General features: G+C 40.9%; 1 protein-coding gene across 8 annotated transcripts in view; it reads left to right on the top strand.

Moving 5' to 3' along the window:
* mapkap1 (MAPK associated protein 1) overlaps positions 1–16,099 on the top strand; it is a 331,621-nt gene that overhangs the window by 165,112 nt on the left and 150,410 nt on the right. For all 8 annotated transcript variants that reach the window (XM_043720206.1, XM_043720203.1, XM_043720205.1 and 5 more), the window contains one exon: positions 11,165–11,277. In XM_043720206.1, coding sequence (XP_043576141.1) covers positions 11,165–11,277 — 113 coding nt within the window. The remainder of the gene's footprint in view (positions 1–11,164; positions 11,278–16,099) is intronic.

The raw sequence follows: 16,099 nt of genomic DNA, 5'->3' as shown, positions 1-16,099 counted from the left end.
AATAGCTGGTGTGGGTGGTCACCTTTGTTGTTTGCACAAAGGTTCTGCTTTATGTGGTGTGTCTTAAACATTTGCTTGTCTTTGCAAGGCAACCTATATTGCCTTAGTTTTAAGGTTAGTTACAAGTGGATCATATTGGAACAGGTTGAAAATTTGAGGATAACAAATGATGAGTATAAGCAAGTGTGGGCATGTGCTACAGGACAGAGGGGTTTGCCCCATGCACTAAGTATATGCAAAAATCTGAATTTAGCAGCTTAAGAAATGGGTTATTTAAAAAACATTTTATTCAAGGGAATGTTGAAAGGTATCGCTGGGTCGGCTAACATATATTGTCCAATTCGAATTACCTTAGAGGAAGTGATGGTGAGTAGCTTTCCTGAACTGTTGTAGTCCTTGGGGTATAGATACAATGAAAGTGCTGTTAGTAAGGGAGTTCACAATTTTGACCCAGTGAAGGAATGGCAATATAGTCAAAGATTTTTGTGTGTGTGTGTGTGTGTGTGTGTGTGTGTGTGTGTGTGTGTGTAGCTTGGAGGAAGCTTGCAGGTGATGGTGTTCCCATGCATCTGCTGCCCCCTGTCCTTGCCCCTGTGCTAGATATCACGGATTGTGAAGGTGTTATCGATAAAACTTTGACAAGTGCTACAATGCATCTTGTAGATGATATGCACGGCTGCCTGAGGATGTGGATTGTGAAGAGATTGAGTATTAAAGGTGGTGGATGGGATGGCAATCAATTGGAATGCTTTATCTTTGATGGTGTTAAGATTCTTCACTGTTGGAGTTGAAGGCAAATGGAGAGCATTCCATCACACTTCTGACTGGTGCATTGTAGATGATAGACAGGCATGGAGCCAACAGGAAGTGAGTTACTGGCTGCAAAATTCCGAGCTTTGATTTGTTCTTGTAGTCTAGTTTCAGGATGTCTTTTGCTGCTTCAGTTCTGTTTCCAGTGAATAGTAGTCTTCAGGATATTTTATTAGTGCAGATTCAATTATGGTAATGGCATTGTTTGTCAAAGGGCAATACTTAGATTCTCTCTTACCGGAGATGGTACTCACGTGCTGTGATTGTTAATTGCTACTTATTAGCTCCATCCTGGTTGTTTTCCAGATCTTGTTGCATATGTATACAGGCTTCTTCAATATCTCAGAAGTTGCAAGTTGTGCAGACTTCATTGACCATCCCTACTTCTGACATTGTGATGGAGTGAATATTATTGATTAAGCAGTTTAGAATGGTTCAGCCTTGGGCACTATCCTGAGGAGTTGGATAATTGACCGACAGCAACTGCAGCCATCATCTTTTGTCCACGAATGAATCCAACCAGTGAAGAGTTGTCTCCTGATTCCCATTGATTTCAGTTTGCAAGAGTTCCTTGAAGCCTTATTTAGTCAAATTGTACCTTGATGTCAAGGGTAGTCACAGTCACTTTGCCTCTCGAGGTTAGCTCCTTTTTGTTTTGTCATGTTTGGACAAAAGCTATAATGAGCTGACAAACTGAATGGCCATGGAGGAAACTAAACTAAGCATCTCAGTGAGAAGATAATTCGTACACAGGTGCTACAATGGCACTGTGGATGATCCCTTCGAAAACTTTGATGACTGACAGTTGATTGTGATGATAGCTAGCCAGGTTGCGGTTATCCTGCTTTTTGTGTATAAGATATGCCTAGCAATTTTCCAAATTAACTGGAAGATCCCAGTGTTGCAACCCTACTGAAATAGTTTAGCTAGCACTTTTGTATTATTGCTGGCATGTTGTCAGGCTTATAACTTTTGCAATATCTAGTGTCTTCAGCCATTTTCTTGATACCATGTGGAATTAATCCAATTGGTTAAAGACTGACAACTGGGATTCTCAGAAGAAAACCGAAATGGATCATCCACTCAACATACTTTAAACTTGTCTTTTGCACTTTTGTACTATCCTCCCCTATTTTTAAAGGTGGTAATATTTATGGAATCCCACCTCCCGATTGTGATTTAATTGTCTGCCACCACTCATGAAAAGATATGGCAGCTTACATCCGATCCATCAGTTGTGATATTGTTGAACCCTGTATTTTGCAAGCTGTTTCTTGCATGCCCTCCCGTACTGCAGGACTGATCTTCAGGCCAGATGGTGAGGATAAATATCAAGCCATGAGATTGCAGGCTGTGGTTATGGTTCACGTGATGGGTGCCCAGTTTTGAGTTGCAATATCTGTTCGAAGTCTGTCCCATTTAGCACAGTTACAGCACTACACAACATGATGTGGGGTATGCTCGATTTGAAGACAGGACTTTGTCTCCACAAGAACTGTGGAATGGTCATTTCTACTCAAACTGTCTTGGACAAATGCATCTGTGACAAGTAGATTGGTGAGGAAAATGCATCTGCAACAGGTAGATTAGTGAGGACAAGACAAGTAGTTTTTTTTTCTCTTGTTGATTCCTGTACCACCTGCTGCAGACCTAGCTTGGTTGCTGTAACCTTTAGGATTCAACGAGCTCAATCAATAGTGATACTACCTAGCCACTACCTGTGATGAAATTAAAAGATGACCTCACATTGCCACCCTCAGTGTATCCTCCCAAGTGCTGTTCAATATGAAGTAATACCTATTTATCAGTCAAAGAGTCACGATAGATGGTATTCCCTAATATGTTTTCTTCTGTGTTTGACTGGATGCCATGATACTTTATGTTGTCTGGAGTTGATGTTGACATTTCCCAGGGCAACACCTTCCTGATTGTATATCACTGTGCCGCTACTTTTAGTGTGCTTCTGATGATACAGGGATTGTGATGGTGATTGGCGCATTGTGTGTAACATATGATTCTTTGAGTATAACTGCTGCTTGACTAATTTGTGGGGCAGTTCTTCCAATTTTGGTAGAAGCCCTCAGATCTTGGTGAGGAGGACTTTGCAGAGTGGATAAGGCTGTGATGAGTGCCATCTTTCCAGTATCTCAGTTGATGTTGTGTTTTTTGTGGAGACTTCATAGCTGTTTGATGCAACTAAGTGGTTTTCAAAGCAAGTTCAGACGATGATTCAAAGTAAACCACATTGCTGTCAGTGTGGAGTAACATTCGGTCAGAGTAGATAAGGATGACAAATTTCCTTCCCTAGAGTAGATCAGTGCACCAGATGGATTTTTACAATAATCAATGGTGGTTAAGTAGTCATCAATGGGATTACTTCTAACTCCAGATCTTTGCTGAATTCAATTTCACCATCAGAATAGGCTGTTTGGCCTGCAAAGTCGATGCCACCAAAATTATACCAAGGTCTGCATTATTCCACTTTCCCTGCACCTGATTCATAGCTTCAGTGTAGGCCGTAGCAGGTAAGGGTGTCAGTTTCCTTCTTGAGAGGACATTGGTGAACCAGCTTGGTTTTTCTGACAATTGGCAATGGACAAATTGAGATTTTTTAGATCAGATTAGATTACTTACAACGTGGAAACAGGCCCTTTGGCCCAACAAATCCACACCGACCCGCCGAAGCGCAACCCACCCATTCCCCTACATTTACCCCTTTTACCTAACACTACCGGCAATTTAGCATGGCCAATACACCTGACCTGCACATCTTTGGACTGTGGGAGGAAACCGGAGCACCCGGAGGAAACCCACGCGGACACGGGGAGAATGTGCAAACTCCACACAGTCAGTCGCCTGAGTCAGGAATTGAACCGGGGTCTCTGGCGCTGTGAGGCAGCAGTGCTAACCACTGTGCCACCGTGCCGCCCAAAATTTCTTTAAAATTGAATTCAAATTCCACCATCTGCTATGGCAGGATTTGAACCCAAGTGCCCAGGATATTACCTGGGTCTCTGGATTAATCGCGCTATTGCCTCCTCTTATCTAACCTCTGCAGTCCTGCCACATCCATTTGTGAATGGTGTTGGACAATTAAACAATTCACTGGAGAAGGAGGCTCCATAAATATCCCCCTCTCCATGAGCCAAACACCTCGGTGCAAGAGATGAGCAATTGTAGCAATCTTCAGCCAGAAGTGCCAAATGGATGATTCATCCTGGCCTCTTCCAGTGGTTCCCAGTATCACAGATACCAGTCTTCAGCCAATTTGATTCAATCCACATGATATCAACAATGGTTGGAGACAGTGGATCCTGCAAAGGCTGAGCCCTGACAACATTGTGGCAATAGTACTGAAGACTTGTGCTCCCGATCTTGCAGCTCACTAGCTAAGCTGTCCCGGTACAGTAATAATACTGGCATCTAGCCAACAATGTGGTAAATTGCCCAGGTATATTCTGTATATATAAAGCTAGACAATTCCAACCCAACGAGTTACTGTCTCCATCGGTCTATTCTTGATTATCAGTAAGTGATGGAAGATGAGATCAAAAGTGCTATCAAACAGCACCTGCTTAGCAATAACCTGCTCAGCAAAGCCCAGTTTGGGTTCCACTAGGGCCACTCTGTTATTGATCTTGTCACAGTCTTGTTTAAACATGAGGTGAATTTCAGAGGTGAGGTGTAAGTGACAGCCTTTGATATCAAAGCCTTATTTGACTGAGTATGTCATGAAGGAGCCCTAGCAAAACTGGGTATCAGTGGGCAAACTCGCTGCTATTGGAGCCATACCTGGCACGAAGGAAGATGATCATTGTTATTGGAGATCAGTTATCTCAGCTCCAGGACATCTCTGCAGGAGTTCCTCAGGATAGTGTCCTAGGCCAAACCACTCCAGACACTTCATCAATTACTTTCATTCCATCATAAGACCAGAAGGAGGAATGTTGTTCATGATTGCACAATGTTCAGCACAATTCAAGATTCTTCCAATACCGAAGCAGTCCATGTTCAAATGTAACAAGATCTGGACAACATCCAGGCTTGGACTGACCAGTGGCAAGTAACATTCATACCACATAAATGCCAGACTGTGACCATCACCAATAAGAGACAATCTAACCAACATCCCTTGACATTCAATGGTGTTATCGTAACTGAATGCCACCGCTGTGAACATCTTTTGAGTTACCATGGACCAAAAAATCACTGCATAAACTCAATGGCGACAAGAGCAGGTCGGATGCTAGGAATACTGCAGCGAGTAAGGCATGGCCTGGCTTTCCCAAAGCCTGTCCATCAACTATAGGCACAAGTCAGAAGTGTGATGGAATACTCCTGACTTGAGTGGATGGGTGCAGCTCCAACAGCATTCAAGAAACTTGACACCATGCAGGACAAAGCAGCATGCTTGATTGGCACCACATCCACAAGCATCCACCCCCCCCTCCACTGAAGATCAGTAGCAACAGTGTGTACTATCTACAAGATCCACTCAGAAATTCACCAAAGATCCTTGACAGCAACTTCCATACCCACAACGTTTCCATCTAGAAGAATAAGGGAATCAGATACATGGGCACATCACCACCTGCAAGTTTTCCTCCAAGCCACTTACCATCTGACTTGGAAATACATTTCCATTCCTTCAGTGTCACTGGGTAAAAATCCTGAAATTCTCTCCCTCGTGGCATTGTGGGTCAACCGACAGCACATGAACTGCAGCAGTTCACTACCACCTTCTCAAGGGCAACTAGGGTACAGGCAATAAGCGCTGGCCAGCTAGTGATGTCCATATTCCACAAATGAATAAAGAAAGCCAAGCTGCAATCTTAAATGGATGTCAAGAACAGCTGGTCTGACAAATTCCCAGTCTTGTTCACTCTTTGTTCTGTTTTAAATTCTGGAGTGGGTGGATGCAGTTTCATTAGTATCAAGGCATGCAGCTGACAATTGCATGATTGTTACACCACAAATGATTGCAGTTTCAGCTATCCAAGATCCAAAGCAGCTTTTTTGGCTACAATTTAAAATAGAATTTTATAATTTAATCATTCACTAGTGACTTGCTGACTTAGTATTATTCAAATGACTTGAGGCAACTTTTGACTCTTGATACCTGCTATACTTGACTACTCATCTGCTATTCAATGTAGAACTAAAATTCAAATGAGATCTGTATTTCTGACAGTTTTACAGTTGGTATCTGTCTGATGCTTCCTCCAGACCCATCTGCATCCTCCCAAACAAGACTTTACCCCCACTATCAGACTTCAAGCTTTTGTATCTACTGACCTATTATCTAGAAATCTTCCATCCATAGTCTCCAAACTGATAGTCCTTCAAAGTTGAGCGACACATATCTTCCATCTTTGCAAAATCCATAAACTGATCAATCAATTGGATCAGCCTGTTCCTGCTCGACTGAACTTATTTCTTTCTATCTCGACTCACTTTCCCTTTTTGACTTGTCTGATCCTACCTATGTCCATGGCTTTTCGAATGCCTATGTCACTTCAAACACCTCCATATTCCGATTCCTAAGTACCTCCTTTTCAATATGGATGTCCACTTCCTCTAAGCCATCACTTTCCACAAGAATGATAAGTGCTTTTTCAATTTCTTTCCCAGAAAAACTGCAACACAAGGGACTTGGGGGTACTTGTACATGATACACAGAAAGCTAACATACAGGTATGACAGGTAATCAGGAAGGCTAATGGAATTTTGACTCTTACTTTAAGGAGTATAAGATTAAGAAAGTCTTTCTTCAACTGCACAAGGTGCTGATGAAGCCATTTTTGGAGTACTGTGAATAGTTTTGGACCTCTTATTCTTCATTGGAAGCAGTTCAGGGAAGGCTCACTAGGATGATCCCTGGTATAGATGGATTATTTAATGAGCAACTGTTAAACAGGTTGGTACTCTACTCATTGGAATTTAAAAGAATGAAGCATGTAGGATTCTTAAGTGGCTTAATGGGGTAAATGCTGAGAGGATGTTTCTACCATTGGGAGAGTCCAGGACCAAAGAACATAGTCTCAGAATAAAGGGGTGCCAATTTAAGACTGAAATGAGGATGAATCTTTGCTCAGTGTTTTTGGAGATCTTTGCCACAGAGACTGTGGGAGCAGATCATTGGAGACATTTAAGGCTGAGATAGATTCTTGATCAGTAGGGGTGTTAAGGGTTTTGAGGAAAGAGCAGGAAAATGGACCTGAAAAGGGTTGGATTAACCATAGAATCCCTACAGTGTGGAAGAGGGCTATTCAGCCCATCGAGTCCACACCAACCCCTTTGAAGACCATCCCACTCAGACCCATTCCCCCCACCCTATCCCTGTAACCCTGCATTCTCATAGCTAACCCACATAGTCTGCACAGCCTGGGACACTATAGACAATTTAGCATGGCCAGTCCACCTAATCTGCACATATTTGGACTATGGGATGAAACCAGAGCACCCAGATGAAATCCACACAGACATGGGAAGAATGTGCAAATTCCACACAAGTGGTTGCCCAAGGGTGGAATCGAACCTGGATCCCTGTGAAGCAGCAGTGCTAGCCACTGAGCCACCCCCAATTATACTATTAAATGGTGGACCTGGTTTGAGGGGCCTCATGGCCTATTCTTGTTCCAATTCTTGTGTCTTATAGGAGGCCCAACCAATCTCTTATTCACTAGTCTCTCTCCTCTGCCTGGCTAAATTTGTTGTCACATTGAACAACAACACCTTCAACAGCACTCATTTCCTCTAAATAATGGATATTGCTTTGGGTACTCACATGGATCCTAGATATGCTTGCCTTTTTATCGGATATCTGGATGTTTGCTTATTCCTCGTACACAGGGTCCTCCTTGACGATGTTTTCTGGTAAATCAAAAACCATCAGTATCACTTCCTGCCCTCCCTGAAGTCGAAATGTTATTTACTGTATTTCAAATTTCCACTCTTCTCTCCCCTTCACCTGGTTTCTCTTTGACTCTTACCTTTTCTTTCTTGTCTTCTGTATCCAGACCAAGGTACAGGCTATCAACTTAATATTCATGACAAGCCCATAGACTTGCACAATTACCTACTTCCTGTAGGGACCCTGCACTCTTAGTTTTTTTTTAACTTTAGAAAATACAGTTGTCCATATTAGTACTTTTGCAATGTTTACTGAAATTCTTAACTGATCAGGAGAGGGGCAGCATGGTGGTTCAGTGGTTAGCAGTACTGCCTCACCGCGCCAGAGACCTGGGTTTGATTCCACCCTCTGGCAACTGTCTTTTGGAGCTTGTGCATTCGTCCCCTGTCTCTGTGGTTTCCTCTGGGTGCTCTGGTTTCCTCCCACAGTCCAAAGTTGTGCAGGTTAGGTGGATTGGATCCAAGATATGCTTGCCTTCTTATCGGATATTTGGATGTTTGCTTATTCCTCGTACACAGGGTCCTCCTTGACGATGTTTTCTGGTAAATCAAAAACCATCAGTATCACTTCCTGCCCTCCCTGAAGTCGAAATGTCATTTACTGTATTAATTGCCCCATATTGTCCAGGAAGGTGCTGACTATTTGGATTAGCCATGGGAAACTCAGGGCTGCAGGGTTGGGGTTGGGTGGTTCTGTGTGTGATCCTCTTCAGAGGGTCAGTGTGTACTCTCAAGGGGAGGTTATGCCTGACAAATCTGCTAGCATTCTTTTGAAGAAATATTGAGCAGGTTAGACCAAGGAGAGCCATTGGATGTTATCTGCTTGGACTTCAAGAAGACCTTTGACAAGGTGCTGCACAGGAGGCTACTGAGTAAGGTAAGGGCCCATGATGTCAGAGGCAAGGTGCTGGCATGGATAGATGCTTGGCTGTCTAGCAGAAAGCAGAGAGTGGGGAGAAAAGAGTCCTTCTCAGGATGGCTGCTGGTGACAACTAGTGTTCTGCAAGACTCAGTGTTGGATCCACAACTTTTCACTTTATACATTAAAGATCTAGATGAAGGAACGGAGAGCATTCTGGCTACGTTTGCAGATGATAAAAAGATAGGTCGAAGGACAGGTAGCATTGAGGAGGCAGGGAAGCTGCAGAAGCATTTGGGTAAGGAGAGTTGTCAAAAAAGTGGCAGATGGAGAACAACGTGGGAAAGTGTGAGGTAATGCACTTAGGAAGAATAGAGGCATGGACTATTTTCTAAATGGGGAGAAAATTCAGAAATCTGAAGTGCAAAGAGACTTGGGAGTTCTAGTCCAGGATTCTGTCAAGGTGAACTTGCAGATTGAGTCAGTAGTTAAGAAGACAAATGCAATGATGGCATTTATTTTGCAAGGACTTGAATATAAAAGCAGAGATATTCTTCTGAGGCTCTATAGGGCTCTGGTCTGATCACATTTGAAGTATTGTGCACAGTTTTGGACCTTATATCTCAGGAAAGATGTACTGGCTCTGGAGTGTGTTCAGAGGAGGTTCATGAGAATGGTCCTAGGAATGAAAAGCTGAACATATGAGGGTTGTTTGAGCACTCTGGGCTTATACTTCATGGAGTTTAGAAGAATGAGGGAGATCTATTTGAAACATACAGAAAAGTAAATCTCCTGGGCAGAGTGGATTTTGGGAAGATAATTCCATTGGTAGGAGAATCTAGGACTTGAGGGCATAGCCTTAGAGTAAAGGGAATACCTTTTAGAATGGAGATAAAGAGAAACCTCTTCAGCTAAAGAGTGGTGAATCTATGGAATTCATTGCCACAGAGACTGTGGAGGCCAGATCATTGTGTATTTTTCAGACTGAGATGGATAGGTTCTTGAGTATCATGGGTTACGAGGAGAAAGCAGGAGAATGGGGTTGAGAAACTTATCAGCCATGATTGAATGGCAGAGTAGACCTGCTGAATGGCCTAATTTCTGTTCCTATGCCTTATGGACCTGATGGCCTGCTTCCACACTGTAGGGATTCTGTGTTTTCTTTGATATTTTTCAAGTGGAGTTGTGGATCTTGGAATTCGTGGATATTCGGTCATTGAGCCTTTGGGTCGTATGGGCATTGAGTGATGTAGGGACCGTGTGGAAGGTGGAGTCAATGTAGAATATTAGCCCTGATCTTAGTTCATACCAAAGCAGGCTTGAGGGGTCAATTGACCATCTTCTCCTGTTTCCTGAAGAAGGGCTTCTCCTACTCCTTGGATGCTGCCTGGCCTGCTGTGTTTTTCCAGCACCACATTTTTCAACTCTGGTACTCCAGCATCTGCAGTCCTCCTCCTGTTCCTTGTCTTATTTCTATATCCATTACAGCAATAGTGGCCACAAACATTTGGTTTATGATCTTGATTTTGATCATTAGATGCGTTAGCTAGACTTTTAAATGCAAGAAGTATTGGTAGCACCTGCAAGGTATGAATATATGTACAAGGTCTCTAACACTCAGCTCTTACATGGCATACATCATATTTCTGAACAGGTGGTGAACAATATTTTTTAGAGACCTTTTCTTGGGCTCTGTGTCCTGGAACCTGAAATTTTACACTTAATATGATTGAATTCTAATTGTAGTCAGGGGCTGTTGGATCTCACTGACAGTACGTGCATCATCAGAGTGCTGAAGAAGCTGTGCTGGTTTCAAATTTCCTCTCATCTGTCACTGTTCGAATGAGATCCAGCTCAGCATCTCTTAGTGAAATATTTAAAAAATTACTACCTTAAACGTGTTAGTCACATACCACCTTTTGTGCCTTCATAACTCAACCAGTACATGCTGTTGGTACTGTTACTGAAAACTTTCTCTGAACTCTAGATTTATGAGAATTGTTCCGGAGATGGGGAACTTCAGCTAGACGGGTTGGTGATGTTACAATTGATTTCCTTGCAGAAGAAAGCATTGAGAGGGGGATTGGTAATGCTTTAAATCATGAGAATCTGGACAGAGTACGTGGGAGAAGCAGTTCCAATTGGTATAAGGATTGAGGAGAGGACATAGATTTAAGGTAATTAGGAAAGAAAAGCATTAGATGCATGGCAAGAAGCTCATTTGATTCCATGAGTGGTTAAGATCTGAAATGGACTGTCTAAAATTGTGGCGGATGCATATTCAGGAAAAGGAAGAATATGCTCGCCTATGAGGAAAGTGATACGAGGCCAATTGCACAATCGGAGAGCGGACATGCACACGACGGGCCAAATGGTGACCTCTTATATTGTGACCGTTCTTTGATTCTGTAATAAGTATATTCTCTATAAAAAAACAAATATTGGTAACTGTTCCGATCTATTGTTTTAATCCAGATGTAGCTGTTTAAGTACAATCAATGTAATGTAGAAATTAATAAACTTAAAGTTCCACATTTTGTTCAGCTGACTTAGAGTTGATTTATTATTCCTCTCTTATTGCAGTAATGCACCACAGAGTGGATTTTCTCTTATTCAAGTTGACAGTATGAATGTCACCATGAAGGAGATTCTGCAGAAGGCTTTAAAAAGAAGAAAAGGTTCACAAAAGGCTGCAGGTAAAAATGAGAAACCATGAATTTTAAGGTCGTTAATTTGAGTTGTGATCCATGTGGTGATTTAGTGTACGTTGATGTAATGCAACTAGTGACGTTCATGTATGTGCTTTTACAAATTTTAGTACACTTGGGTTCTTTAAACTTTAAACTTAAAACTACCATTCCTGTTTTTAACGTTTTGTTTACTCAGAGGATCAGAGAATCTTCTGTTCACCGAGCTGTCCAGATTTATACATCTTCACCTAATATACCAGTGCTGAAAATCTGTGATCCAGTTATCAGAAATATCAATTCAAATCTACAAAGCAAAATCACAAAACCTAAAGTAGTTCTCGCCAAATAGTGCTGATGCAATTTTGCATAAAGGTTTATAAAAAGGCGTTGCCTGTTTTCATCATAATTTCTCCTTCCCTTACTTGCAATCGAAGATTACTTCAATTTCATTGCATTCCATTTCTCCTATTTTTACACTTTTAGGTTTTCTGTCACCCACTGTTTTCTTTGCTGTTGTTTTTTCTTTTCAAATTGGGAGCAACTTTTATGAAGGGATTGTCATGTGATTTACTAAAACCAAAAACTACTTATTCAGTTGGTGAAAGCCTGAAGGTTAACATCTGTGTCAAACAGGTTGGCAAAGGACTGATTCTAGTCATTGCTGACCCTTGAAGGGAAAGTGTATTTCAACGAATAAACTTTGATTTGCTTTGTTTTTACTTTTTCTTTCTGTTTTAAATATCTGTAACAAAAATATGTCAGGAACCATTGCTGTAGATTTGATGCAAGGGAATACCGTTGCTGGATGCAATTTCAAAGCGTTTGTTTTAGTAAAACAGATGTATCTGTATCTTCATGAGACTGGATCTCAATATGTACAACATTATTCCCCTCCAGTCTGTCATCTTCATGTCATTCCCCTTCCTGTCATAAAAACACAGCATTATTTTATCTAGCCCTACAAACATCCAAGGTATTCATACAACTTTGTTTTTGGTCTCGTGGTCATCTCCAATTTTAATTAGATCACCATGGCTTCACTTGCCAGGAACCAAAGCTGAGAGCGTTCCTTTCTTAACTTCATAACCTCATTGCCTCTCTTAACTCTCTTTTCCTCCATTACTACATTCCTTAAAAACTACTTATTTAACTAAGCTTGAAATCCTCATAATATCGTAATACCTTATTATTTCCTTATTTGGTTCAGTGTCAAATTTAAACTCTAAATCCTATTGTGAATGTCCTCTTCAATTGTTTAAATACATTAAATCATTATGTAAATGAAAGTTCTTGTTGAATGTCACAAAGCTAGTCAATCATAAGGAATCGCAACTTTTGCAGTAGCAACCTGTATAATGCCTTTATGCAATGTCTTTGATATGGTAAATTGTCTTGTGGTACTTCTCATGACAAAAAACTGACCCTGAGAAGATGATACTAAGGTGGATGACTAAAAGCTCAATTATGGAGATTGCTTCAAAGAAGCACTTTGTCTCCATTAAAAGAGAAAGTGATGTTTGTGGAGGAATTCCAGAGCTTGATGCCCGTTCCAACTGTCGGCATGGCCATCAATATTGGGATAAAGGGAGAGATAAATACCTGGTATAAGATTGAAGGACTGCAGAAATCTTGGATGGTTATGGAGCTGAAGGAGGATACAGTAAAACCACAGAGGAAGTTTAACAGAAGAATGAGGATGTTTAAGTGTTGACGAAGAAGGAGGCAATGAAGGTTAGCAAGTACAGATGTGTTGAATGGGACTTGGTGTAGGTTTGGATATGGGGAGCAGAGCTTGGTGAGCTCAGATTATGGTTGGTGGAAGATGGGATGCCAGTCAGAGAAGCATTGGTATTGATCTGTGGACTTCAAGATGGATGCTGCTACTAAAGTGGGGATTTTGTGTACTTTGAGATAAAGTGGTTAAGGGACCAGAAGCTGAGCTTTGAGTCGAATAAATTGCTGAGGTTGTGAATAGTGTGATTGATACTTTGATACTTTGTTCAGTTAGAGGAAAGAATTGTATGCAATATCAGAATGGTTGCCAAGAAAGGAAGCTTGGTAATCAACACTGTAGTGGGAACAGAGTTTAGAGAATATGGCACGTGTTATGCCAAAGAACACGAAGTCTAAACCTGTTCTCAGCCAATCTTTACATGAGCTTTCCACTGGATAGGTGCTGAGTACCAATCAGAAGTACTACTTCCTTTTGTCTCTCCACTTCCAGCTCAAAGTTTACAGCAATAGTATCCTAGTTAAGGTCAACTAACTCGATGGTCTGATCGCCATTACAGAAGCATTGCTGCATGGAGGCCAGAACTGGGAACTGAATATTCTAAGATATTTGACGTTTGGTAAGGACACACAAGGAAAATCAGCTGGATACGAAAGGGATGTGATCAATACATTGGTAAGGGAGGATCTCAGATTGGAAATAAAATGTGAAGTCTGTTTCACTGGAACTAAGAAACAGAAGACATTGGGAGATTGGTTATTTATAGGCCACAAATAATAATTGTAGCAGCGCTGAACATGGTATAAATCAGGATTCGAGAGAAGCTGGTGGCATAGGCAGTAATCATGGGTAAATTCAGTCAGCCTAAAGATTGGACGAACAAATTGAGTACTAAAGCTGTCGAGGATGAGTTTCTGGAGTATGTTAGGGATGGTTTTATTGAGCTATAGAGGAGCCAACTAGAGGTCATGCTAGAGGATCTAGTGTTATGTAATGATAAAAGAATAGTTAACAATCTTGTAAAAGGGATGAGTGACAACAGAATAGCAGAATTTTACTTTGTATTTGGAAATGAGGTAGTTCATTCTGAAGCAAGGAGTTAAATTTGAATAAAGGTAATTATGAAGGCACAAATTGGCTAGTGGTTTGGGAAAATACATTAAGGCCTGTTTGTATATAGATAATGTATAGTCTTTTAAAGAGCTATTATATGACTTGCAACAGCTATGTACTCCTTCAAGGTGCAAAAACATAAAGGCAATCACCATGTGGATTGCAAAGGAAATTCAGGATTTTGTAATATTTTAAAAAAGGGTATAAAATGTTGCCAGAAATAGCAGTAATTCTGAAGATTGGGAGGTTTATAGAATACAACAAAGAGGATTAAGAAACTGATAGTGAAAGGGAGAATAAAATATGAATGCAATCGAGCAAAAAAAAACTTAAAATGGACTGCAAAAAGTGTTCTTAGTATTTAAAAAGCAAATGTTTGGCTAAAAATTAATGTAGATCCAAAACAGCCAGTGTCAGGAAAATTTACAATGTGGAATACAGGAATGGTAGGGAAGCCAAATGATTGCTTTGTCTGTTTTCATTGAGGAGCATACCAGAAAACTTGCAAAACTAGAGATTCAAATAGTTAATGATGGTGAGGAATTGAAGGAAATTAGAACGAGTAAGAAGGTGGCAGTAGAGAAGTCAGTGGGGCTAAAAGTTGATCAGTCTGTAAGACCTGATGGTCTATATCTCAGTGTTGAAGGAGATGGCTATAGAGGTAGATGATGCACTGGTAATTAACTTCCAAAATTCCATAGATTCTGTAATGAATCCAGTGGATTTGAAGGTACTTAAAAGGGAGCAAAAGAGAAAACAACTACAGACCTGTTAATCATATATCAGTAGTAGGGGAAATGCTATAATCTATTATAAAGGATTAGATAAATAGACACTCGATAAATGATGATCTCATTGGGCATAGTCAGTATGGAGATATTTTCTCATCAACTTGTTCAGGGGTGTTATTACACCTCTGGAGTAGGTGGGACTTGAATCCAAGCCTCCTGGCTTAAAGGTAGGGACATTGTCAATGCATCAGGTGATCCCTTGTAGATGGTATGGATTTGAGAGTGGCGAATCACGTTTAATAAGTTTGTTGAAGTTTTTTTGATTCAATAAAATTAATGAAAAGTTGATGGAAATTGTATACTTAGATTTTAAGGTGTTTGATAAAGTTCCCCACAGGAGACTGGTTTGAAAAAAAATTAAATGCATGAAATAAGTGGTCATGTATTGGCATGGATTAATAATTGACTGACAAATGCAAAACAGTAGGAATAAATGGACCATTCTCATGTTGTCAAGCTGAGAGTTGTGGAATACTGCAAGGATGAGTATTTGGGCCCCAGTTGTTCACTATATGCAACAATGATTTGGAAGTAGAGACCAAATGTAATTTTTCCAAATTTGTAGATGATATAAGCTAAGTGGGAATGTGTGTCATGAGTAGGATGTAAAGCAGCTTCATAAGAATTTGGACAGGTTAATGAATGGGCAAGAACTCAATAGATCCAATATCAAGTGGAAAAGTATGAGGATGACCACTTTTATATGAGAAATAGATGTGCAGTACATTTCTAAGTGGTAAAAGATTGGAAAGTACAGAAGTACAAAGAGACCTAGGTGTGCTCGTCAACAAGTCACTGGCTTATCGATTCACTAAACCTTTAGGAAAACTAATGAAATGTTAGCTTTCTTGCAAGAGGCTTTGAATACAGAAGTAGTGAAGTCTTGTTTCAGTTGTTTAAGCAGCTTGATTACCCCACACCTGGAGTACTGTGTGCAATTTTAGTCTCATATTATTGCCAGAGCAAGAGTGCAACAAAGGTTCTTGGAGAAAGTGAGGACTGCAGATGCTGGGGATCAGAGCTTAAAAATGTGTTGCTGGAAAAGCGCAACAGGTCAGGCAGCATCGAAGGAGAAGGAGAATCGACGTTTCGGGAATAAGCCCTTCTTCAGGAATGAGTAGGGTGTGCCAAGCAGGCTAAGATAAAAGGTAGGGAGGAGGGACTTGGGGGAGGGGTGTTGGGAATGCGATTG

Source organism: Chiloscyllium plagiosum, chromosome 30 (assembly GCF_004010195.1).
Source record: "Chiloscyllium plagiosum isolate BGI_BamShark_2017 chromosome 30, ASM401019v2, whole genome shotgun sequence".
NCBI lineage: Eukaryota > Metazoa > Chordata > Chondrichthyes > Orectolobiformes > Hemiscylliidae > Chiloscyllium > Chiloscyllium plagiosum.
This window is presented reverse-complemented; position numbering and strand designations above follow the sequence as displayed.